A 27,268-nucleotide genomic window follows, 5' to 3' on the forward strand; every position below is an offset into this window, starting at 1 on the left:
CGTAGTAAGGATATACTAACCATATCTACGCCGCCTCTCCAACTCCCGGGAAAAAGACATTTGTGTATTTTGATCAACTTTCAAGTTATAGACTTTTATAGCTTCATTAGCTCAGTCGGCAGAGCTTTATCCTACCGTCAAGCAAGGCCACGGTTCGAATCCCGGGGCAACTGTCGGAAATTATTTGGGTTGACATACGCCGTCACTAGCGATTCTCTTCTGGTATGAACAACGACGAAAACCCATCAACGATTCGTACCAGCTTCACCACTGGCTATGTGTTGAGCTTGGGTCTCTGTGAAAATTAAGTAAGGACTGCAATTAACAGTCTACTTAGGTTGTTCGGGAGTTAGACCAACCTCTAATTTAGAGACTTTAAGGCTCCCTTGTCTCAGTCGGTGGAGCTCTGGCCTAGCGTCAAGCAAGGCTTCTGTTCGAACCCCTTCGTAACTGTCGGAAGTTATTTGGGTTGACATACGCCGTAACCGGCGGTCATCTTCAGGTATATACACACACACACACACACACACACACACACACACACACACACACACACACACACATATATATATATATATATATATATATATATATATATATATATATATACTTTGAAAATGTCTTAAATAGACGAAATAGTTTCGTGGTTTCGGCAAAATATATTTATTCACGTGTTTTATGTGATTACTGTTGCATATATATATATATATATATATATATATATATATATATATATATATATATATACACACACACACACACACACACACACACACACACACACACACACACACACACAGATATATATATATATATATATATATATATATATATATATATATATATATATATATATGTTTATATACATACATACATATACCAAGGCTTTTCCCCCTTACAAGGGAGGTAGCCAAAAAGGAAAAGGCATAAAATCATTTCCACCCATTCCATCCCTGAATACACTCCACACCCCCTCCACCCTCCCTCTTATCTTAGCACCTCCTGGATGACGGGTCATCCCTGCACCTTGTCCACTGCCCTGGGTCAGAAGCAGTGTCGCAAGACACAGCACATCCACAGCAAGGCCGCTTCATTAGATCGGCGACCCCCCCCTCTCCGTCCCTCCATTGCATAAAAGAAGACGGGAGAAATCCCCTCGGGCTGCGTCAAATTTTGCTCACACATACTACCTCACCCCCGCCCATTCCACCTCATGCAATCACAACATCATCCATATACAACCATTCTCCATTCACCCCTGTCTTCTGTCCTCTCCCGTCCTTCCTCAACAGACATTCCCCTCTTCCCCAAAGCCCCCTTCACCCCATCCATCCACCTCATCCTAGGACGTCCCCTCATGTTCACTCCCTCCACATCTGCCTTCTATACCTCTTTTACTAGTCTTTCTTCACTCATTCTTTCCATGTGTCCAAACCATCCTAATATTCTTTCATCAACCCTATCTCCCAGCTCCTTTTCCACCCCTGTTCTCCTCCTCACCTCCTCATTTCTCACTCTATCTAGCCTAGTAACTCCCATCATACTTCTCAGACACCTCATCTCAAACACATTCAAACTCCTTCTCTCTTCTTCTCTTATGTTCCATGTTTCTGCCCCATACAGTGCTGTTGGCACAATCACTCCTTCATACAGTCTCCTCTTAGCATCCATTCCCAAATGTCTATTCCTCATTACACTTTTTATTCCACCAAGGCATTTACTTGCTTCTCTCAATCTACATTCTACCTCCACCTTTTCCTGCCACATTTGCACCCAAGTATCTAAAACTATCCACTTCCTCCAGTCGCTCTCCCTTAATGCTCACTTCCAGTCTACTGCCACTTTCACCCCTTGTACATCTCATCACCTTACTTTTACCCATATTTATCTTTAGCTTTCTTCTATCACATACTCTCCCAAACTCTGCCACCAACTTCTTCAATCCCTCCTCCGATCCTGCCACAAGCCCAGTGTCGTCCGCAAACAACAGCTAGCTCACCTCCCACTTTTCTCCATTTTCTTTAACCACCTCCAATCCCTGACCCACTACCCTTGCATTTACCTCTCGCACCACCCCATCCATGTATAAGTTGAACAGCCAGGGCGACATAACGCATCCTTGACGAAGTCCCACCTTTACCTCAAACCACTCACTCTCTCCATTTCCAATCCTGACACAAGCTCTACTACTCTCATAAAAACTCTTGACAGCTCCCAGAAGCTTTCCTCCTATCCCGTATATCTGCATAACCTCCCACAGTGCCTTTCTGTCTACCCTATCATAAGCCTTTTCCAGATCCATAAAAGCCCAAAAAACATCCTTCCCCTTTCCTATGCTTTCTTACATATCTGTCTTACCACAAAGATCTGATCTACACAACCTCTACCTGTCCTAAATCCACACTGTTCCTCACCAATTACTCCTGTTCCTCTCCTAATCCTCTCAATCAAGATCCTCCCATAAGCCTTCCCAACTACACTTAACAAGCTAATCCCTCTGAAACTACTACATTCACACTTGTCCCCTTTTCCCTTGTAAAGAGGAAATATACAGGCACTCCTCCAGTCCTCCGGCACTCTACCCTCTCTCCAGCAAACATTAAATAACCTCACCAGCCAGTCCACCATCACTGTACCTCCCTTTTTCAGACATTCTGCATGGCATCCATCCAGACCAGGTGCCTTACCTGCTTTCATCATCTTAACAACTGCCTTCACTTGATCCTTCCTTATTTCTCCTCCATTCTCCTCACTCATCACTCTCATTTTCTTCGCATTTCCCACTGCAGCTATCTTTCCCTCCCTATCCTCCTTCACATTTAGCAACTCCCTAAAATATTCTGCCCATCTTCCCCTTACTGCCTTCTCTTCCATTATCATCTCTCCATCTGCACCTTTTACCTTTTCTTCTCTACTTGATTCGCCTCTTCTTCCTCTCTTAACTTCTTTCCAAAACATCTTTTTATTACTTTCAAAATTTTCTGTCATACTCTTACCCCACTTCACATCTGCTCTCCTCTTTGCCTCCTTTACTTTTTGTTTTACTTCTCTTTTCTTTTCTTTGTACCTCTCATATGACTCCCTCGTCCTATTTTGTAACCAATCTGTGAAAGCTCGCTTCTTCTCTTCTACAACTTTCTTTGTTTCCTCATCCCACCATTCACTACCCTTTCTTCTATTTCCGCGTCCTTCTTGTTCGGCACACCATCCTTGCACACTTTATGACTCCCTCCTTGAACCATCCCCATTCCTCCTCCACACCCAGTTCTACTCTATCCTTCACTCCCTCCCACTCCTCCTAAAGCTTCTTTCCGTACTCCCTCTCCTTTTCATTCAAAGAGTTCACTCTAAGAACCTCCCTACCCTATATATATATATATATATATATATATATATACATATATATATATATATATATATATATATATATATATATATTGATAAAGTGACAGGTCGATAGATAGGCGTATGTGGAACATTTAGAGAAATGCTAGTGTGTATGACTTAGTACTAAACTGAAGTATATTGCAGTTTGTTAAAAAAACACATTGTTATGGGGAGAATCAATTGATTTCTTTATTTTGGCATTTACATACAAAGGGATGTTTGGTACTATTATCACCATAATTGTGCCATATTGAATATGAGCCATTTGATGGAGTTACAAGCCTGTAAATCCTTTCAGAACGATTTTGTTGAAATGTCATTACTTACATTATCTTGTCTTTTACTTCTCATTTATTATTGTCATCACTATTCTTACAGCATATTACTTTATGGTAATCATTAGAATAGAAACTCTTCATGTTTAACAGAAGATTATATGTGAACAGCATTTATGGCTATATAATTTGTATTTCTGTATATTTCCATGTTTGGATAGCCAAGTATTTCGGTTACTCATGCATAAGATATCTCTGTACAGCACTTAATATGAATGCGCTCAAAAATTAATTTCAAGATATACATACACATAAATATTTACAGATGTAAAATATACTGAGTGAGGCAGGGGCCATCGAGTCGAAGAGCTAAACTACAGCAGGTGAGAGAAACGATGAAAGCCAAGTAGATAAACCAACCAAGTATAGTGCCAGAAGATTTAGGGACATTGATCTGTGAAGGGCTTGACGCTGAAAGAGAGATTCGGGGACACATAAGGAGGATGGGAGCTAATTTGGGACTCAAAGAGGGTTGGGGAGGTCTAGGATCCTTGACAAAAATCACAAACTGTTTGCCAGAAGTGAAGGTGGAAGTCAAGGCAACGGAAGATTATTGTGGTTTCCAATCTGTTAGTTCCTCGAGATGCTCCTGTCTTGTGCTAAGGCCTCTTCAGCCAGTCACAAATTTCAGTTACCAGTTTAATGATAATGGTCACAGTAGAAATTATAATAATAACGCTCTTTTTTTACAGTTGATATGATTATCATAATCAGTCATTATTGATCATTCTTAATGGCATTTCTATCATCGTTGTCATTATAATCATCACTGTAATTAGCATTACTACTATGACAGTGAAAATAATGACAATTAGTAATGACAGAAACCACGTACTGATAATGGTGATGCAGTAATGATAACTACAATTTATAATAATAACAGTAATGACAATAGAAAAAAAATGATTGGTGATTTATATGACCTAAGGAAATAATGATAGTAATAATGATACTAATAATAATGATAGTAATAATGATACTAATAATAATGATAATAATAATGATAACATTAATGAAAATAATAGTAATAACAATGACAACAGCAATGATAATAATAGTAACAATAATAATAATAATAATGATAAAAATAATAATGATGATAATAATAATAATAGTAATGATAATAATGACTAATGATAATTATGATAATAGTAATGATAATAGTAATGATAATAATTACAATAATAGTAATGATAATAATGACATGATAATTATGATAATATTAATGATAATTAATAATAATAATGATAATAATAATGATAATAGTAATAACAAAACTGTCATTTACGGGTGGTGTGTTTGTGGGTAGTTTTACGCCGCTGTCATGAGTTATGTTTTGCGTAATTGTCTGGGTGAAAGTGTCTAGTTTCTTTCGTAGTCCATTTTTTGGGTAGGGGGAAGCTGTGAGTTAATTATTGAAGTATTGGCATTTTATAGCCCGGATTTAGTGTAGTGTCATTGTTGTTTGAAGGGATATATGACTGAGTAAATGATTGTTGTATAAATCGGACATGAAGTGACAATGCTTGAGGATGGGAATGCCCAACTCTTCAGCACAATAACACTTTATTAAAGCGTCGGTTATGTTGATGTGAGGACAGCCACGAGTGTATGTGGGGTATGATTGTTTTTAGATGGTTTAAGGTTGTTCTCATGATTGCCATTATTGACTGGAAGACTATGTTATTGATAAAGGAGTGGAGGTTTGCCATAAGTTTCCATATAGTTTTGCCATAAGTTTCAGCGTGTTTGGCGTATGTTTTGTTGGGCTTATGCTCTTAAAATTATGGAGTTGCTTTGAAAGGGACGAAAGGACATTTTTGTACCTTTTGGGTGGTGGCGCAGTCTGGATGTTGTAAATGGTGAGTACTTTGTAATTGATACTGCTGATGTTATGTGGTTTGTGAGATAAGCCAGTGTTATGCGAATTGTTGAGTAGTCTTTTGATGTTGCGGTCGTGTGTTGGTAATTCAAAACTTTTCTAATTTGCAAGGATCATCAAGGTTGCGGATGTTGGGTAGCACATTGGTAAACAAAGTATTAGGACAATGGATCTGTAGGTCATTGTTTGGGCAAGGCTGCAGGTTAGTCTGTGTTGTATAGAGAATAAAATGTTTGACTCTTCTTAGTAGAAGACGGAGGGAGGGGGAGAGTTAGGTAAGGAGGTTTGATATTGTTTCTGAAATATTCTTTTTCTTGTGTGGGGAGATATGGAGAGTAGATTGTTATTAAACTATATAGGAAAGTTTTGGTTGCAGTTGCTTGGCGCGGGGTGTAGTGTGCAAGTGGGTGGTTAAATGCCTGTGCAGGTGAGGATTGTTGCACCTCCTCATTTGGCTTATGTAGGGAGAGAGGATATACGGAATATCCTTTTAGGTGATGTGTGTGCGTGTGCTACTAGTTATAAAGAGATGTAATCAGAATTGTGTTATTGGAAAAGGATCCACATATCTCCCCAATTTGGGAGGTGTCATCGGTAATTCCACAGTATGATGGAGTGCACTGTTATTTAGATTGGTTATGGTGGTCGATTTCGTGTGCCATAAGAACATAAGAATGAAGGAGACTGCAAGAGACCATAAGGCCTACACTAGGCAGCTCCGTAATACACTAGGCAGCTCCGTAATACACTAGGCAGCTCCGTAATACACTAGGCAGCTCCATATCAGTGGGGCCTGATGTAGGGTTTGTTGGTCGCTGCAGTCGGAAGTTTTGTTAATGTGTTTGAGTGTTGTTTGGGGAAGGAGGGGTGGATGAGGGTGTGTTTGAACTTGACATTATCTTCTCATTCCAGCTGGGTCTAGTGGAAGTATTGAGATGTCAAGGAGAGTTACATAGTGTAGTGGAAGTCAGGGTCCATTTCATCTTGGTGTTGTCAAATTTGTGGCCTGTTGTGGTGGGTAGGCTCAGGAATGCAATGTCACTTAGTGGGATAAGGGTTGTAGTCATAGTTTTAGGTTTGTTGAGAACGTTGATGATGGCAATTATTAGCCTCTATTGGGAGGATGGGCAATTGCTCCGGTGTTACAATTGCAAATTATTCTCGATTTTTGGGGGTGGGCCTCTTTACTGCCTTTACAAGAAAGTGTCGCGATGCGGGGTGGGAGTTAAGTAGAAGTACTCTGTTTCTAATAAGGCAGCTGCTTCGTCCCTGCTGTTACTGTTTTGTTATTATTATTGTTCATGCCAAACTTGGCTGATCTAGCTTGGAGCAGCTCCCCAATCAGGTTGGAGTGAAGGGGCTATGGTTGAGGCACCTTTTCTATATCCTTCCCTACGCGGGATGAGCAGGGTGGATACTGAAAAAAGGATGTTCATTCGCACAGGCTGCTGCCAAACTGCTGTTCCTCTTATTCCACTACACAGCGTCCAATGGATCTGTACCTCCGCCCGTGTGGGTTGTTTCTAAGAGCTTCCAGAGATTGATCTTGCTTCTACTATGGCACACTATCGCTGGAAGCCTTTTTCAGTTGGAATAATGAAGTTACTGCTAGTGGGAGAAAAGTTTGACTGTGATTGAATTTACTGTCAGTCTCAGTCACTGCCTCACTTTCAGCATCACATCCTGGACGGGAATCGAAACCAGGGGCACTACGTGGAGGTGTGGTGAGGCAGTATTTGGTTTTCTTTCAGCTGCTTTCGAATCCCGCCTCGTAATCTTGCCTCCCTCTTCTTGGTCATTAGACGGAGTGGTGAGGACTGTAAAATCTCAGAACGGGATTCATAACAAGCAGAGGAAGTCTCCACCCCCTAACAACAATGCTGGTGATAAGAATAGAAAAAATAATGATGATTACAATAGATTCTAATTCACAATGACCAATAGAAATCTGAAAAACGGCTGGTTGAAAAAGCTCTTCCAGATTTGTTCAGTTTATGTCATCTTCGAAGGAGCCTGACTTACAAAATCGGAAACCACTTTGTTACGGAGTGACTCGCCCTTTCCGGCCAAATTACTAGTCAAAAGATTTTGCTTTGACTAACGCTAGACGACTTAATTATGTTTTAAAAGACTCTCCGTTTTAAAAGAAGGTCAATTTGTGCCTTTTTTCTCGGCAAGTGTGGATCAAGCAGTTACACAATAACCAGGCGTCAGATCACGCACATAGACACGCATACAGTACAAGCACTGAAACAGGAAAGCAGATACAAGCTCAAGGTTGACTAGGAAAAATATGGATACACAAATAAATTGGGTTGACGTTGGGGGTGTGAGGTTACATGAATTTTACTCTTCTACTTTCTGACCCCTTAGGCTCCCGTCTTGGACCTAGAATACGTGACTTCCCCTTCCTCTCAATAGTTGTGCTCTAATGCGTCTAGTTGTTGTGCGCATGCGTTACCCAAAGCTGAAGATCCTTGACCCTTTCGAACATGCAGTCGCCCCTGAAGCCATTTTTGTTTTGCGTGCTCAGCCCTCCAACATCGTCAGTAAGTTAAGGAAAAGAAAGAAGTGGCGTATTTACATAGTCGCCAAAGTCATGATGGCCGCCTGATATTTGTTATTTGGGGGTTAATTAAAGGTTTACTTCACCGGGTGATGGTGGTGCTACCCCGAATAAATAGGCAGCACATCCGCAAACGGAGAGCAACAGCACGGGAGCATTCAGGACCGCCACAGCGAGGCACATAAAACAAGAACTTTATAACTACTTTGGCGACAAAGACAAAATTCAACGGAGCATACATGCAGTACAAAATAGATGACAAGATAATAATACGCTCCTAGTTGCACAAAGGTTGCCCATTCATTTGCAGGCCGAAGCTGTTGCTGTTGCTTTTTCGAACTGTAATACACCCAGCGCTTCTATCCTTTTGGACAATATCGCGCCACTATCGTGCGTTGTCTTATGTTTCATAGGTTGGGTTAATTAGTAGGATATTGTGGGGGAAATGATGGAGGTGTTGGTGTTTTGTCGCCCAGGATTTGGTATAGTCATTGCTAGTTGTGTATGTGATATTGTGGGGGGAGCTTTACATTGGTGAGTTGGAAGGATCGTTTTTTGTTATGAGGTGGCCATGTGTAAGTCGGGAATATCCTGTTTTTAGGTACACTAGTACTATTTAAAATCGTCGGTTATGCTGATATGAGGACAGCCATGGATGTATGTGGGATTTGATTGTTTTTAGATGATCTGTTGGGTGTTGTTTCCAGCGTCCTTGCCAGATGTTTAACACCACTGAACAAAGGACTGGGTAATGGTAATAATCTGTTACTGGCATCTAAAGAGGTGGATAGTGTCCTTCGAACCGTCTTGCTGGCATCATCGTTTCCGAGGATGCCTTCATGAGATAGCACCTAGCAGAAGGATACAAATTTGAAGCGGGATTCATGAGTGGATTGTGTGGACCAGTGTGTGGCCGGGACTCGAGGCGGGAGATATCTTGTAGGGAACTTCGTGCAACTGATATGATCATACACGATGCAGGGAGGGGGTGCGGGTAATGTATAAAGTAGCGAGGATAGCAAAGAGTTCAGCAGTGAAGGTTGAGGCGATGAGCGGAGGGTAGGGATCCAGATCTTGTTTCAGTTTGGGATATTACTGCGTAGCCCACTCCATGGATCGATCGGGAGCTGTAGGGGTATATGTTGAATGGGCTGATAAGTCGGAGAGAGATTCTTGTCAGATGATTTTAGTTGGCATTTAATCTTTTGTTAAGGTGGCTAAAGGGTAAGGCAAGGGTGTATTGAAGGAAATAGCCAAGGGTGGCTCGGTTAGGAACTGTTGTGGAAAGGAGACGGTTAGCGTTATCCAGTGTCGATAGCAGGTCTCCCATTGTTTTACACAATGGATGGGGATCATATGAACATTTGCTACGTTCTTGATAGACAGCTGAGGTTTCATTGGTGTGGGAGATTGTGTTGGTACGGGTGGTCTTGATGTGATAGTTATTTTAGCGATTTCAGGTTGCGGTGGATATTCATATGGTTATTGAGCAAAATAGAAAAAAAAAAGCTGAAGATGAGAATTGCTGTAACTCCTCGTTCGGTTTGGGTAGGGGGAGGGGGGATTGTTATGTGATATAGTTATGTTTAGGGCACCTTTTCTAGCTCCCTTCCTCATGTGTGGTGAACAGAGTGGATCCTGAATAGGGCTGCTCAGCCGTGTAAGCTGCTGCCGAACTGTATTACTCCCTATCCTGACACAGGGCGACCACAGGGCCTACACCGCTACCTGTGTGGATCGTGGCTAACGGGTTCCAAAGGTCACCATCTCCTGTGCGCACCATCGCCGGTGACTGAATATACTGTCAGTTTCAGTTGCTTCCCCCACTCTCGGCATTTCCGTGGGACACCACTTGGAAATGGTGAGGTAGAAGTTGGTTCTCCTTCTTCCTGATTTTGAGTTTCGTTTCGGGATCTTATCTCCCTCTTCTTAGGGACGAGATAGGACTGAGAGAGCTGCAAGACATCAAAACGGGATTCAAAACAGGCAAGGAACACCTAACTCCCTACAGGCCGAGATCTACAAGCAGTCCGACAGTGCTGTAGCGTGTTGGCAGTGACATAGTATTAAAAACATACAAAAACACCGCCTGAAAGTAAAACATTTTCTACGCAATATTCTAAGGTAGAACTGTATTGACCACGTTCGGCAGTCAACTGTCTACTATAGGAATATTCTCATCGGTTGTATTTTCCTTTTTATCATTTTTGTGGAACATTACTCTGGAAAATTAGTTCTGTAATTAAGGAAACTTAGTCTCCCAACGGAAATCCCTACGAAATTAAACAACTATAAAATAAACTAGATGCAATATCAGCCTCGAACTTAGTTACCCTTCAAGCAAACACTACATAGCATTGTTGCTCGACGCTGCGACACTGTAGGCGCCGACGTGACGTAATTGTCTCCAGAGGAGTACGACAGTTGCTACCGTACGGAGGCTGAGTTATGAGGTAATAAGTGTGTTACTAGAACTGGCGATGGGGCTCCGGAGGCTGGCAACTATTCATATGATAAGCCTAGGATCTTCAAGTCCGTCCAGAAAGTTAGATTACAGACTGAAGGGGGGGTCGTTGTCGTTGTCAGTACCGATGCTGTGCGAGATTCAAGCAACGTGACGTTTTCTTACTATACTTCCGTGGTTCTTAAAATCTTTTCCCTTCATTCACACTTGTGAGGCCTACGAGTTTGCACACGGAGACCCCCTCATGATTGAAAAAAGTTCGTTTTTTGGTCTCCAAGGGGTCATCGCAATGCTATGATGTTATTTTTTGCTATGTAGACCCCTTGGTGAACCTCTAAAGACTCCTGAAAAGGAGTCCGCTAACAGACCTCCCGGCTAAGAATTACTATGTGTCTAGTCGATCTAACTGAGGATTAATACTCAGCCACGTGGCACCATGTATGCTATACGCGGTGCAGCGGCAAGGTGTTTCCCACCTCGATCATAACAGCAACTCTTCAAGGCGTCGTCGTGACTTTCTGTTTGCTACTTGTGGGCCAAGAATGTTTACCTAAGGACGTGACGTCTCCTTTCGTGAGGTCACGTTATTGGCTATTCCAACTACATAGAATGAATATATGGTCACCTATATATAACACCTGTCGCTCGGTCTCATCTTTTCTCAACTCTTTTCTTCTTCATCTTCTTCTTCTTTCTCTTCTTCTTCCTCTTCTTCGTCTTTTTGGACACCATAATCTGGCACGAGCACCCTGATCTCACCTGGATATAGTCTACCTTCCAGGTATCGTTTGATTGGTATGTACGTACGAGGGCTTGCGAATGCGAGTACAGTTGAACGCAACGTGTGGCTGCGTGTTTGCGTATGGTTCGAGCAGGAAAGAGGCACTCCTTCCCCAGAAACTCCTCCAGGCAAACGCGCTCGTAGAAGAACTGCTGGTCTGGGTTGATTTCGACGGCCGTGTTTCCATCAGCCTTCTTGCCCACCATTTTCAACCCCACCACCATCTTGGACGGGCAGCAGTCCATGTATACATCACCGTTGTCGTCCACATGCTGGAATCTATCGTAATCTGTTTTGGGCCTCTCGGCCAATTTCTTCTCTCTCTCCCCCCGGATCTCTTCGCGTTTCCGTTCACGCTTCCTTTTCCTCTCCCGCCTCCTCTGGCGGTCCTCGGCCGTTGCCGCGTGCTTAGCGTTTCGACGTGAGACTTTCCGTTCATCCAGGGGCTCCTCCATCTCTAGGTACAACTGCATCATGCTCTTCTTCATGTTGATTTCCTCCAGTATTTCTTCAATTTCTTGTTTACCTTCGTCATAGACTCTGTCGTCATCGTCTTCCTCTTCGTACTCTACTTCTGCATCGTCGTCTTCGTTGTCAAAGTCATCTTCACCGGCTTCGTTACCTATAATTTCTCCCAGAGATTCCTCTGGTTCTTGTTCGTCCGCGGTTGCTAGGATAGACAGAGACTCATTTCCGACATCTAAGAGTCCGCTCGAAGTTGTACTCGTCAGATGTCTGCGCGGGATCTGCTGAGGTTGCGCGCCCATCCGGAAAAGGTCTTCTGTTGAGTAGCGGGGCGTGGGGGATGGCCTCACTTCGGAGGTCCAAGGGAACACGCGGGATCTTGAAGAAAACCCTAGATCACGGTTCTTAGGATGCGAAGATGGCGACCTAGAGACTTCCAAGTTTCTCTCGTTGTCCTCTAAAGAAGCCGACCTCGAAGGGGACCATTTGAACAACGAGGGCGTGGATGATGACTTTTCCATGATTCGACGGTGGAGGTCGGAAGAGTGCGGTGGTGGTGGCGGTGATAGAGGCAGTGACAGTGGTGGAGATAGTGGTGGAGGTGGAAGCTTGTGGGCATGATGGCTACTAGAACGCGGAGAAAAATGTCCTCCTTTGACCTCGAAAATTTGTCTTTCCTTATACCCGACTCCATCCTCTCTCCTGTCTCCCTGAGCCGAACCATTCTCTCCTCCTTCTCCTCCACCTTCTCCTTTTACATCAGAGACAGGGCCTTCACCTTCCCATGGCGTAAAGGAAGAGGAGGCGGAGGAATGAATCGGTCTGTGGCCACGGGAGTGTTGAAGTAAGTCATATTTGTGTCGATGTCTGTGACCCGTGTGTTTCTGGATGTTGCTGTGATTGTGAGGGCGACTATCATGTCTCTGTTCCTGTGCAGCGTTCTGAATGTCGTGGTCGTGGTTAAAGGAACTCTGGTGTTGGGTCCGGTGGCTGTCTTGCCGATGCAGACGTGGGCCGCCTTTGCTGTACTGGAAAGACGGCTCTTCCAGTTTAGGATGGTCCCCGGTGGGTGTCAGCCTAGCAAGAAGTTCCTCGGCCATCACTTCGCGTTCCAAAGATGTCCGTCCAGACCCACGTCGCGTGAGATCTTCTAACACTCTGCAATAAAGGGCATAATTTTAGAACTTATGTACTTCTTCTGCAAGCTGTAAGAAGAAAATTTCAAATATGGCAGTAGTAACTCTTATTCATCATACTAAAATTTGCTTACAATCAAAAAATAAATGAGGCTGAAGGATCTGTGGAACGAATTAACTACCGTCTTGTTCATTTGTTAACACAATGCATAGGTGTACAGACTTTTCTTAGCTGGAAAGCCTTATCGAAAGGAGCATGCACACGCGCGCACAGACACACAGACACACACACACACACACACACGCACACAAAGGATTGCACAATATATTATTTTGATTTGAAGAGAATAAGTGGTAGTGAGGAGGTCAAAAAACTCTTCCTGCAAAAGGAGAGTTACTGTTTCAAATAGCTCCCATATGGAGTATTGAGTGCACAAGTTTTATGAAGTCATTATCAATGGACTTTAGTGACATTCCTACGGTTACAGATCATTCTTTCGTGACTGGAGAGTAGTCTGTACTGAACATAAAGCGTTTAGATTTTAGCACCCCTTCTTCATGCAGTCTTCCTCAAATATCTCTTCTACCACCTCTGTGACCGCACCTCTTCGGCGCCACATATTCGTCAAGACAAGAAGTGCTAGTCATTGCCGAAAGATACTAAATTCTGTTCCATTAAAAGTGAGACAGAAGTTCAAACTGTGCTTCAGTTCACTAACAGGAAGTCTGCCTTTGCTGTGCTGCGTTGCCTGCGTTGCCTGTGTCGCCTGGGTGTCAGTTTGCTCTTATGCTAAATGGGGAAACTGATCGTCTTCTCAGACTCTCGTCGAAGGTTCTCAAATTCCGAATAGATGCTGTGTTCGTGTTTACGCGTTGCCTGTGTTATGCAGTCTAGGAAGACGTTTGCACACTATGAAGGTAGCCTGGTGGGATGGATATATCTCATATGCTGTGTTACCTAACCCGCTTTGGTATTCTCTACGTGTTGTATGGCGGCCACAAGAGTCTGCCTAAGCTATGTTCATTCTGACGAAGCGTGGAAAACAAATGAGTGGTAAGGTGATAAACTAAATACTGTCAAGAATGGGAGTCTTTATTATCAAACGTATCGTCCCTACCAAGCTAGAATGTAGAGAGTGTGCATTCTTTGAAGAAGTCCTGGTAGGGGCCAAGACGTTATGAAATAAACCTAAAGTTGGACCTAATGACAGAGTTCTGTTTCCATTGCACTTTGATATGTTCTGTTTGACTTTATCTCTCCCCAGAGGGTTGGTTACAACAGCTGCGCGAACAAGTGGCGCGACTGCTTGCACTGCGTGGATGGTGTTGCAGCTGCCAGAATGTCGATTGCACCGCGCAGTGCATTAATAAGACTCGCGCTCCAAGAGCCCCGAAGGCTCTCCTTCAGAGGATGGATGAGAGGATTTCGACCTCCATTTTCTGAGGCATCCCCATTCCAAGTGTCCTTTTTTTCCCCTCTTATTTCGGCTCCCGCGAGGCTATTCTGTTCTTCTCTGTGGCACTCCTTCACCAGATGGAGTTTTGGAAGGTATGCAATAGGAGAAAGTTGACGGTAAATGTGGATAAAAGTAAGGTGATTAGATGTACAAACGGAGAGGATACCTGAGAGTTGGGGGTAAATCTTAAAGGAGAGAGGCTGGAGCCTATTTTGCATTATTTTTTGTTCTTTTTGTTGTCGCCAGGCTGTTCTATTGATACTGGTGTCAAAGTGGTACTTCTTTTTCATTCTGGCTTTCGGGCTCAGATTAGGAAACAAGAAGAGATATAAAGAAAACTAAAAAGAATGGTAGGAATAAAGAAAAGGGAGGAAGATATTGGTGTCAAAGTGGTGTTTCTCCTTTTTCATTCTGGCTGTCGGGCTCAGATTAGGAAACAAGAAGAGATATAAAGAAAAATAAAAAGAATGGTAGGAATAAAGAAAAGGGAGGAAGATATTGGTGTCAAAGTGGTGTTTCTCCTTTTTCATTCTGGCTGTCGGGCTCAGATTAGGAAACAAGATGAGATATAAAGAAAACTAAAAAGAATGGTAGGAATAAAAAGATATATGTACTTGAACTAAAGTATCCAAAGCATGCCAATGAACAAGAGAAAGTTCCTGTTTGCCGTAAATGAAGATTGGTGGTACAATTCACAAGAGCAAGCACTGAAGTAATACTTTGAAAAACATTTACATGTGAATGATAAACATGTGGCTTACCAGCAACCCTGGAAATGAAAAAGATATATGAATGAGAGCTTTCAGCTGGAATAAAAAGAAAACAGAGAAATAAAAGCTGAAAGAAAGTAGGAAATATGTTGAAAGTATGAAAAGTGTCAGTGCTAGATAGTTTAAAGCGACGAGATGCTGATAAGAGAAGAGGGTATCCAGAGAGACTGGAGGATGGTGTGCAGTACCCAGTTGAGGAGATAACAGTAGCGTCAAAGGCAGCAAAATATGGGTTGAGAGAAGCTGAAAAACTGTGGGGATAATTAGATGAAGAGTAGGGTGAATTAGGCTGCAAAATATGGGTTGAAAGAAGCTGATAAACTGTAGGGATAATTAGATGAAGAGTAGGGTGAATTCGGAAAAGGAAGAGGTTGCATGAACAGTTCGATGAAAAAGAAGGAAAAAAAAAAGTGAACGCACTTTGTACGGTGGGAGAGCGTATTGAATTCATCCCGTGTAGTTGTCAGTGTTGATCGGTGCTCTAGTAAATTTGTCAACATGAACAAGAGCATTTTGATAACCAATACTTTTACATGTATAAAAAATAACGTATATTAAATCATACCACTTCCTCTGTTTTCAAAAGGTGTAGATGGTAATTATGGATAATAATGAAAATATCATACGTCCTTATGTATTAAAGCTTTGAGGGAGTGACAAGGTGTGCAAAGATGGTATGTGGAACATGGAGGGTGGGAAAGAATAGAAGGAAGGGTAGTGAGTGGTGGGATGATGAAATGAAGAAGGTAGTAGAAGAGAAGAAGCGAACATTTAGGGACTGGTTGCAAAGTAGGACGAGAGAAACATATGCGCGTTGCAATGGAAAAAGAAGAGAAGAGAGAGAGAAAAAAGAGGCAAGAAAGAGAACAGATGTAAAATGGGGAGGAGCATGGTAAAACATTTTGAAAATGATAAAAGGATGTTTTGAAAGGAAGTTAAGAGAGAAAGGGGAGGTGAGTCAAGCAAAGAAGAAACGGTAAAAGGAGCAGACGGACAGATGTTAACGAAAGAGGAGGTGGTATGGGGAAGATAGGCAGAATATTTTAGAGATATATTATTATCATTATTATTATTATTATTATTATTATTATTATTATCTTACCAATCAGTGGGACACGGTAAGAAAATCATGGTGATGGGAGAGGAAAATGGAGGAAAAATAAGAAAATATTATGAACAAGTAATTTTGAAAATGATCAGAGTAGGTAAGGCACCTGGGTTATATGGGTGTTATAGAGAGTGTCTGAAGAAGGTAATACTGGACTGACTAGTGAGGTTGTTTAATGTGCGTCTAAATGAGGGTAGAGTGTTGGAGGATTTGAGGAGTGCCTGTATACTTTCGCTTTACAAGTGAAAAGGGGACAAATGTGAATGTGTTTATTGTACAGGGATCAGTCTGTTGAGTGTAGTTGGGAAGGCTTATGGAAGGGTTTTAATTAAGAGGATCGGGAGAGGAACAGAGGAGTAATTGGTGAGGAATAATGTGGCTTTAAGAAAGGCAGGGGTTACGTGGATCAGATTTTTGCGGTAAGGTAGATATGTGAGAAAAGTTTAGGAAAAGGTAAGGATGTTTTTGGGTATTTATGGATTTGGAAAAGGTGTATGACAGGGTAGACAGGAGGGCACTGTGGGAAGTTTTGCTGATATATAGGATTGGGGGAAAGCTGTTAAGGACAGCCAAGAATTTATACGAGAGTAGTACAGCCTGTGTTAGAATAAGAAATGGAGAATGCGAGTACTTTGAGGTAAAGGTAGTGCTTGCAGTGAGCGAGAGACATGGATGTCCCTTCATCCACGAGGAGCTAAGAAGAGAGGGAGAAAAGGGATGGTGGATGGGAGTAGAATGGGTGGAGATGAAATGGGTTGGAGCGGGTACGAGTCCAACACGTGATCCATGACCATGGTGAATCACACACACACACACACACACACACACACACACACACACACACACACACACACACACACACACACACACACACACACACACACACACACACACACACACCGTCACTTCCTCCCTCCCGACGCTCCACCACCTCGCCACGCCACCAGGCATAGAAATAGGCTCGTACCGATCAAGGCGCCAAGGACTGACCGCGACAAAAACAGTGCCATCCCATCCATTGTGCACATAATCAACTCAGTGTAAACTCGCACCGTGTATATACTCTAAGTTTTAATATATTTAATCATCTTTTGAATTGTATTATTGTTAGTGTATTACTGCTATTGAAATATACCTTTCATTATCATTATTATTACACACACGCGCGCACACACACGCATACACACACACACACAACACACACACAACACAACACACACACACACACACACACACACACACCACACACACACACACAACACACACACAAAAAAAGTAAAAGAAGAAGAAAAAGGCGAGAAAAAAGAATGATGGCAGTATAACTTCTGTAGCTTTGGAAGTCTCGCCGAGTACCTTTTCCTAAGCTGCTCACGTCGGTCGTCGTGCCTGGAGGCCGCTCCTTCTCCGTCGGCTCGACGTAACGCCACTAGCGAGGCGGTCTGTACAAAAAAGAACGAAAGGGAGACGCATGTTATTCAGGATCTGGTAGGAGGAAGGCATGTACATGTACAACGTATATACAAAAGGCCTCAAAAAGAACGAAAGGGAGACGCATGTTATTCAGGATCTGGTAGGAGGAAGGCATGTACATGTACAACGTATATACAAAAGGCCTCAGTTCCCGATATAGGCTGGAAAGAGGAGGGGAGAGAAACGTAGTAATACATTTGTAAGTCACATAGAGAAACCACAGTCGGAGTACAAGTAAACTCGGGGGAACGTTGAATCTTTATATTTGGCTGCCAGATGCAGCCCTCTTCAGGAAAGTACAAAAAAGTAGAAGTGATAGGACATATATATGTATATATATATATATATATATATATATATATTTATATATATACATATACAGTATATATATATATATATATATATATATATATATATATATATACATATCTAAACAGAAATGTAGAAGCATATTTGTAAATAACACAAGAAACCCACAGTCGGAGCAAAATAAACTTCAAATAAAAGAAGATTCTATATTTCGGCTACCAATGGAGAGGGGGGGTCGCCGATTTAATGAAGCGGCCTTGCTGTGGATGTGGTGTCTTGCGAGATGCAGGGATGACCCGTCATCCAGGAGGTGCCAAGATAAGAGGGAAGGAAGACGGTATAGGGGAGTGGAATACTCGGTATGTTGGGGATGGAATGGGTGGGAGTGGTTTTTGCCTTTGTTTTTTGGCTACCTCTCTTATAAGGGGGAAAAAGCCTTTGGTATACGAATATAATATATATATATATATATATATATATATATATATATATATGATTAGAATCACCATTGACGGCGTATGTCAATCAAATAATTCCGATAGTCACCCCGGGAATCGAACCGGGGCCTTGCGTGATGCTAAGCCGAAGCTCTACCAACTAAGCTATAGGGACTCTAAAATTCTTCAACTTAGAAGTTTGTCTAACTCCCACTATCTATGAGTGGGGATTAAAGAACCAAAAATATTAGGATAGGATAAAGAGGATACAGAAGGCTCAATCCACCACCGTCGAGTTTAAGCTCTACCAACAAGGGAACACGATGGCTGTAGTCTTTTTCCACCAGAAGGCTGGTCCCAAAGAAAAGGGAAAATGTTGAGCTATGGGATTGGTTAAAAAAAAAAAAAAAAAAAAAAAAAAAAAAAAAAAAAAAAAAAAAAAAAAAAAAAAAAAAAAAAAAAAAAAAAAAAAAAAAAAAATTGGCATAATTGAGGGATCGTCCAAGTATAAAAAAGTCAATGGTTAAGTTATATATAAAATTTCCAATTAATAATGGAACGTCAGTAATAAATAAAACCTTCATCAGGTTGTGATAACTGTATTTACTGTATTTCGATGTAGTTTACAGTACTGAAATTAATCTTGCTGGATACAGTTTTGTGATGTGCGTGTGTGTGCGTGCGTTTGTTTGTTTGTGTGTGTGTGTGTGTGTGTGTGTGTGTGTGTGTGTGTGTGTGTGTGTGTGTGTGTGTGTGTGTATGTGTGTGTTTGTGTGTGTGTGTGTGTATGTATGTGTGTGTGTGTGATTCACAATGGTCTTGGATCACGTGTTGGATTCGCGATCGACAGGTATTACCCTCCCGGAAGAGAGCTCAGAGCTCATATATGATCAATCTATGGATAATGCTATGACCTTGCACGCACACCCAAACTCCCCGCCCACGAGAGTTGGAGTAACGACTCGCACCGCAGCGATACTGAAATTATTTCTGCCCTGGGCGGGATTCGAATCTGGACCTCTGTAGCAGCAGTTCGAGTTCGAATGTGTGTGTGTGTGTGTGTGTGTGTGTGTGTGTGTGTGTGTGTGTGTGTGTGTGTGTGTGTGTGTGTGTGTGTGTATGTGTGTATATATGTGTGCATGTTTGTGTGTGTATGCATGTTTGTGTGTGTGCGTGTGTGTGTGTCTGTGTGTGTGCGTGGGTGTGTGTGTGTGTGTGTATGTGTACGTGCATGCGTGCGTGCGTGTGTGTGTGTAGTTGTTCGTGTTTCCGTCTAATACAGCCAGATGATAAGACCCCAAAAAGAGGATAAAGGAGAGATAAGAGGATTAGAGGAAGAGAGGAAGAGTAGAAGGAGAATGTTGGGAAGGAGGAGGAGGAGGAGGAACAGGGGAAGAAGAATGAGAAATAAGACACAGCAGGAGAAGAATAATGAGAAATAAGACATAGAAGAAAGAAAAAATGAAAGAAGTGATGTTAAGGATAAGAAGGAGGAGGAGTTGGTTACAGTATATAGGGAGGACAATAAGAGTAGTGTGGATAAAGGGACGTTATTTTATTTTATTTTTTCTTGAGAGAGAGGGAGAGAGAGAGAGATAGATAGAGAGAGAAAGAGAGAGGTAGATAGAGAGAAAGAGAGAGAGGTAAATAGATAGATTGAGAGAGAGAAAGAGATAATGAGAGAATGAGAAAGAGTGAGTGAGAGAGAGAGAGAGAGAGAGAGAGAGAGAGAGAGAGAGAGAGAGAGAGAGAGAGAGAGAGAGAGAGAGAGAGAGAGAGAGAGAGAGAGGGAGAGAGAGAAAGAGAGGTAAATAGATAGATAGATTGAGAGAGACAAAGAGAGAGTGAGAAAGACAGAGAGAGAGATAGAGAGACAAAGAGAGAGTGAGAAAGTGTGAGAGAGAGATAGATAGAGAGAGACAAAGAGAGAGAGAGAGAGAGAGAGAGAGAGAGAGAGAGAGAGAGAAGAGGTTGTAGACCTGATAATTGTTGTATTACTAGTGATTAGTTGTAGTTATAATTGTGATGATGGAAATAATGATAGAAATTGTGGCGGTGAAAATATTGGAATTCCCAGGTGCAGGTTGGTCAGTTGTCCTGCAGGTTGGTCAGTGTCCTGCAGGCTGGTCAGTGTCCTGCAGGCTGGTCAGTGTCCTTCCCGAGCAAACCTTTCCGTCACAACATCCCTACCTCTCGTTTTCTGTGCTTGTCGTAGTCGGTTGAACGAAAGAAATTCGACAAACGTGCAATTCGTTTAAGAATTTATACATTTCTACTTGTGATAACCTCCCTGATTTGCAGAATAGATTCTTGTTTCCTTGAGGGCAAGTGCTGTCGACTTTCGACCTTCAGTCAAAACATTTTCGACAATTTCTTTAATAATTTATCATTCTAAGTGTACAGTTTCTAACTTGTGAAGCCAAGGTAGTTTGTCGGTGCAGAAAGGAATATTAGTGTCTTCAAGAAGAACTTGATCATCAGATATTGTATTGTAAGTTTATTCGATCAACAGCGATCACAGAAAAGGGCGGGGATGACATTGACAGCTCCGTTTGATCCTCAGTATTATTGGCATTTGTGGTAATATTAGTAACAGCAGAAACTACAGTAACAAGAGCAGTGATATAACTGTAGCAGCTGACTATGAGCTGTTGCAGTCATAGAAATAGTATTTGCTGTAGTGGTGGTAGTAGTAGTCGTGTTTGTGGTAGTAGTGATGATAGTTATACTAGTAGTTATAGTTATGCCAGTAGTGTAGAGGGTAGTACTTGTGTTGATGATAGTTGTAACGGTGGCAGTGATAGGATGTGATGGTCAGCAGTGATGGTAGACGCAAGGTTAGTACTATTTGTAGGAGTGATAGTACAAGGACTAATAGTATTAGTAATGCGTAGTAAGTGTAAAGGTTGTAAAGGATAACAGGGGTGTTGAGAGTGAAAATGTGAATATCAGTGGTACATATTATGATCCTGGTAATAGTGGCAACGATTATGGTGATGAAGGTGGTGGAAGTAGTGGTAGTGGAGGAGAAAGAGGAGGAGGAGGAGAAAAAGGAGCAGGAGGAGGAGGAGAGGAAGGAGGAGGAGAGGAAGGAGGAGGAGAAAGAGGAAGAGAAAGAGGAGGAGAAGAAGGAGCAGGAGGAGAAGTTGAGAAGGAAGAGGAGAAAGAGAAGGAGGAGGAGGAGGAGGAGGAGGTGGAGGAAGAGGAGATAGAGGTTGGTGGGAATGACTATATGTAATAATTTACTCATATATATCTTTTTTCACTTATATGCACTACTGCAACGGGTCATTTCCTGGATAGCTGGATCGTCCTTCACGCCGAAATCTTACGATACGACCAAGCCTACGAGGTCGTAAAATGGGCCTCCTCACTCACATCGTAAATCTACTACACCCAAAGGTACCTGGGTCACCCACAGATTCCTAGACGACGTCAGTCGTAATACTTAGAAGCAGAAAGCGACTCTATACACGTGGGATTCGATACAAGAAATTTAAGTAATTAGGCAATTCAGACCCTCTTCTCCCTTTCAGTCCATTCCGAACCTGATCACGCATTACCTTGCCGTCCTGCATCAGGATCCGTCCCGTGCTGACGCACTCGTGGAGGTAATACTGTTCCTTCGACCATTCCGATATCTACCTACGACGGCCGGTCACCCAAGGCAGCGTTTCTCAACCAGGGTTCCCCGGAACCCTAAGGTTCCGCAAAAGGTCCCTAAGGGTTCCGCGAGAACAAGTGAGATAGGCTAATGCCCTTTTGATTTGTTATCTAATTTCATATACCTAATATAATTAAACACGCACGACATATTCTTGGTTATAGTAATAATGTAATATAGACATCATCCTATCTAACCTACTGTTACGATGAAAATAAAATGAGAAAGATATGGAATATTTTTTTTTTTTTTTTTTTTTTTTTTTTTTTTTTTTGCGCAGGGGTTCCTTGAGACAAGCCATTTATTTTAAAGGTCACACAAGGGTAAAAAGGTTGAGAAACGCTGACCCAAGGGAACTGTGGGGCTTGGAAAACCCGCGGATAATCGGAAATGCGTTCTCCAGGTGTAGACGGAATAATGAAGGGACGAGAATTAAAAAGAACTTAGTGTAATTCTGATAACAGGTATCAGATACCATGCAACACAATGATTCTATTCTTGGGAATGAGGTTGTGATGAAGAGTTACAATGGCGGTAAAGGAAAGTTTAAGGTGGTAGAAAATAGGAACAAAATAAGGAGTTTGTGGTCTGGGAAAGGAGCGACTCATGTATGTATGTATGTATGTGTATATATATATATATATATATATATATATATATAGATATATATATATATATATATATATATATATGTATGTATACACACACACGCATAATGTTTTTACTTGACATTTTTTTTTCAGATTCATTCCAATCAATGCAATGATTAAAGTTCCTGTATGTTATATTGCCCTTGTTCTCTTTATTGTGCCTCTGAGGATGTCTTGAATAGACAAAAAGGTCAGCTCACCAATCTTTTAATTTTCCCAGTGTTTTTTTTCATACATTGTGTGTGTGTGTGTGTGTGTGTGTGTGTGTGTGTGTGTGTGTGTGTGTGTGTGTGTGTGTGTGTGTGTGTGTGTGTATTTACCTAGTTGTATTTTGCGGGAGGAGAGCTATGCTCGTAGTGACCCGCAGTTGTATCTTTCCGCATCCAGTTCTTTCTTAAAATCATGTATAGTTTTAGCACTCACTGTTTCCTCTTTCAATTTGTTCCATGTATCTATTACTCTGTGTGGAAAGCTGTTTTTTTCAGATCTCTTCTGTAACTGTCTTTCTTAAGTTTCTTCTCGTGTCCTCTTGTATTTCTTCTGTCCCATTTGTGTGTGTGTGTGTGTGTGTGTGTGTGTGTGTGTGTGTGTGTGTGTGTGTGTGTGTATGTGTGTGTGTTCGTATGTGTGGTTGTGGGGTAGAATACTGTACTTCTCTCCAATTCCCAATAGTGTCTGTTACCTGGCCCAGCAGTCCTAGCGTATAACACAAAGACGACAGGTTTGACTACAGTTACGCGTCTCATGGTGTAAACTCCTCACTACCTTCACCTTACGCATGAGACACAAAACACTCTTTTAATCCTCTCCCGAGAAACTACAATTCATCACCACCACCACCCCTATCATCACCATCACCATCACCTTTCTACGTCTTTGTAAGTTTGGGGGATCATTTGGAGTGTTTTTAGGAGTTGCTAGTTGTTTGGGATCAGGTGCGTTTCAAGCCCGCATGGATGCTGCATGCATGCAGGCAGCCAGGCAAGCGCAAACACTAATCCTTTGAGACCCGACCCTCCACTACTGCAGTGTCATAGCCGAACACTCCGCGGACATGGAGAGTCTTTGGTACTTACATAAGTATGTACAAATGTGCAATTTCATATGGGAGTGACCATTAACTGAGTGATACAAGCGCTCGCAAGTTCTTCTAATATATATACATTTGTACATACATGCACACACACACACACACACACACACACACACACACACACACACACACACACACACACACATATATATGTGTGTATATATACATACATATATATGCATTTGTCAACCACAATTAACTTTAATTCTTAGCCATCAACATCAAGAAATTCGAGGAGGCATATATGCAGAAATTGAAACGTGGTACAGCTAAGAACTCGAACCTCCGCTAGCACGTCAGAAGTATATATACATACAGACATACATACATACATATATATATATATATATATATATAAATATATACATGTATAATCAAGTGCAACAGTAATAGGGTTTTGAACCAGGCCATCATGACTAGTAGTACTATTTGCTACCATACTGCCACGCAGTGTCGAAACGAGAAAGAACCTCGTACAAAGAGTACGCAGGAAAGAGTGGGGGGTGGGGTGAGCGTCGTAAGTACATAATCCCTACATAAACGATATATGACACTAAACTGAAGGCGACATAGCGACACAATTACCTCTGTAACAGAGACAATGTAGTGACATTCAGCTAAGGAACGACCATCAGGATGAAAAGGTCAAGTCCCCTCAGCTGTCCAACGAGATCCCCTCCTGTCGCAACCACGACCTCGCCTGCTTCATCGTCCCTCCCGACTGCCCACGCTCGACGGGACGCAGACACGCAAATTACAAAGGATTACAAAGGCGGAGCATGCCGACAGGAGACCTTTTGGTCCATATCTAGGTCGGATGCGAAAAAAACTAATAATAAAATAATAAATAAAAACTATAATAATGTGAATAACAAATAAATACACAAATAAATGCATAGGTATATTTAAATAATAAACAAACAGGTAAATAGTAAATAATAATAAATCAGACATATAACTAATAAATGAAAATCAGACAGACAAATGATAACAAAACAAAAACAAACAATATAAATTACAATCATTACAGCATCTTGCTTAGGTGTTTATCTAAATGATTCTTAAAGCTTCGAACTGAACTACATTGCGCTACCTGTGCAGGAAGTTTATTCCATTCATTAACTACACGGTTGGCAAAGTTGTTTCTACCTACTTCCAAATTGAATCTATTTCCGGACAGTTTGAGACCATTGTTTTTTGTCTGATTCTCATTCATTGTGAAAATTTTGTCCCTTTTGATGTCAATTCCCTTTAAAATCTTAAAGACCTGTATCAAGTCACCTCTGAGTCTATGCTTTTTTAGGGAAAACAGATTCATATGTTCCCCGGAACCCTAAAGCGGCCCATACACGATCAATTATATTGCGCAATTTCATTGTCAATACTCTGAATTGACAATGATATTGCGCAATATAATTGATCGTGTATGGGCCGCTTTAGAAGGGGTTTACACGGTCGAACGCGGTTCGACAGACACGTGTTTAAAGCGATGTGTGAACGTGTGAACGGGGGTATTTGGTTGTCGGACACGTTGGTTAAACCCCAAATACCCCGTTCACACATCACGTGTCTGTCGAACCGCGTTTGACGAACCGTTAGACAAGTGTGAACCCCCTCTAAGGTTCCGCAAAAGGTCCCTAAGGGTTCCGCGAGAACAAGTGAAATAAGCTAATGCGCTTTTGATTTCTTTATTTAATTTCATATGCGCAATATAATTAAACACGCACGACATATTCTTGGTTATTGTAGTAATGTAATATAGACATCATCCTATCTAACCTATTATTACGATGAAAATAAAATGAGAAAGATATGGTATATGTGTTTTCTTTATCACGCAGGGGTTCCTTGAGACATGCAATTTATTTTAAGGGTTACGCAAGGGTAGAAAGGTTGAGAAACGCTGGGCTAGATCATCTACACAGGGTCTGACTGGTTGTATACCAAACAGCACAAAAAAAAAAAAAAGTGCAATGTAGGAGTGATACTCTATCTATTGGTGTGGCGCGTTTGGCTATGTTTACGCCTCATGAGTACAAAGGCCATAGTTTCTCACAATCTTTGCGGGTGCAGGCCTGTGGACCGACACTCGCTCCCCGGACCAGGCACAGTATCTCGCCTATGTAATAGCTTCTTGATGGTGACCCAAACCTGCCCGCCGAAAGAGGTTCCCTCCTCGAAATCGTTCACAAATTTCCCTCAACTCTTGGGCGTGATTTTCCTTGTACGAAGGAATAGTCGTCCTCAATTTTCTGAAGATACTACACTTTCTGAACCCCTACCAGAGTGCCCAACTGATCTCTATCTTTCTCTCTCTCTCTCTCCCTCTCGCTCTCTCTCTCTCTCTCTCTCTCTCTCTCCATCTCTCTATCTAGTTATCTTTTCCACTGTTATCACCATCTTACATTTTGTTGTCATCTGTAGACAACGACCTAAAGAACCTATAAGCTTAAATTCTCAAATTCTCTTCTACACGAAGTCGTACCTTATTAACCTTGTTCTGGCTAAGGATAAAAGGCGATTTTATGTAGTTGAGGGACGGACTCCAGCCTGAAGGAAGTCTCCATCGATTTAGACCCTAAGCAGGCCGAAGACTGCCCATTTCAGCTGCATAAAAAATCGTCGGTCTTTAGTCACAACTAAAATGGATACGGTGTGCCAATTAAGCCAGTTACTCTTTGACATTTTACAAATATAAAGGATTACAAAGGATTACAAAGGCGGAGCATGCCGACAGGAGACCTTTTGGTCAACAATTAGGTCGGACGTGAACAAAATATGATAATGATAAATAGATAAAAGATTAAAACAATAAATCAATGAAATAAAATAAAAATTATAATAATCTAAATAATAATGAATAAATGAATGCATAGGTATAATTAAGTAATGAACAAACAGGTAAATATCAAATAATGATAAATTGATAGATAAATGATAAATGAAAATCAAGCAAATAATAAACAAACAGATAAATAATAGATAATATCGTCACGATCAAGATGAGATGAACAGAGTTGTTCTGGAGTGGTGACTAAGACAAGGATTAAGTTTTTGTGAGTCAAAGAAAAATGGCGTGATTGCTAAGAGCCAAAGAAAGTGTGAGAGTTTCGAAGGAGTCCAAGAGGATGGGAGTGGTTTTAGGGAGTCAACCAGAGTGGAAAGGATTTGTCGCAGTCAAAACAAAGGCAGGATTTTTTTTTTCTTTTTTCAAAATACCACAGAAAAAGAAGAGTGATTTATGGAAGTCGAGGAGAGTGAAAGTGACTTTCGGGTGTCGATGAAAGATGGGAG

At 41.7% G+C, this 27,268-nt stretch overlaps 1 protein-coding gene across 2 annotated transcripts in view; it reads right to left on the bottom strand.

Annotated features, from left to right (window-relative positions):
* Nucleotides 1-3,548: 3,548 nt before the first annotated feature.
* Nucleotides 3,549-27,268, bottom strand: part of LOC143028417 (uncharacterized) — a 28,097-nt gene continuing 4,377 nt past the window's right edge. The window contains exons 2-3 of one of the 2 annotated variants that reach the window (XM_076190465.1): nucleotides 17,705-17,790; nucleotides 3,549-13,038 (exon numbers count right to left, since the gene is read on the bottom strand). In XM_076190465.1, the coding sequence (XP_076046580.1) occupies nucleotides 11,286-13,038; nucleotides 17,705-17,790 (1,839 nt within the window). In that variant the 3' untranslated portion in view covers nucleotides 3,549-11,285. The remainder of the gene's footprint in view (nucleotides 13,039-17,704; nucleotides 17,791-27,268) is intronic. The other variant, XM_076190466.1, reaches the window with a different exon arrangement.

The sequence above is a fragment of the Oratosquilla oratoria genome, chromosome 9, assembly GCF_046742065.1.
Source record: "Oratosquilla oratoria isolate Oo_2021 chromosome 9, ASM4674206v1, whole genome shotgun sequence".
NCBI lineage: Eukaryota > Metazoa > Arthropoda > Malacostraca > Stomatopoda > Squillidae > Oratosquilla > Oratosquilla oratoria.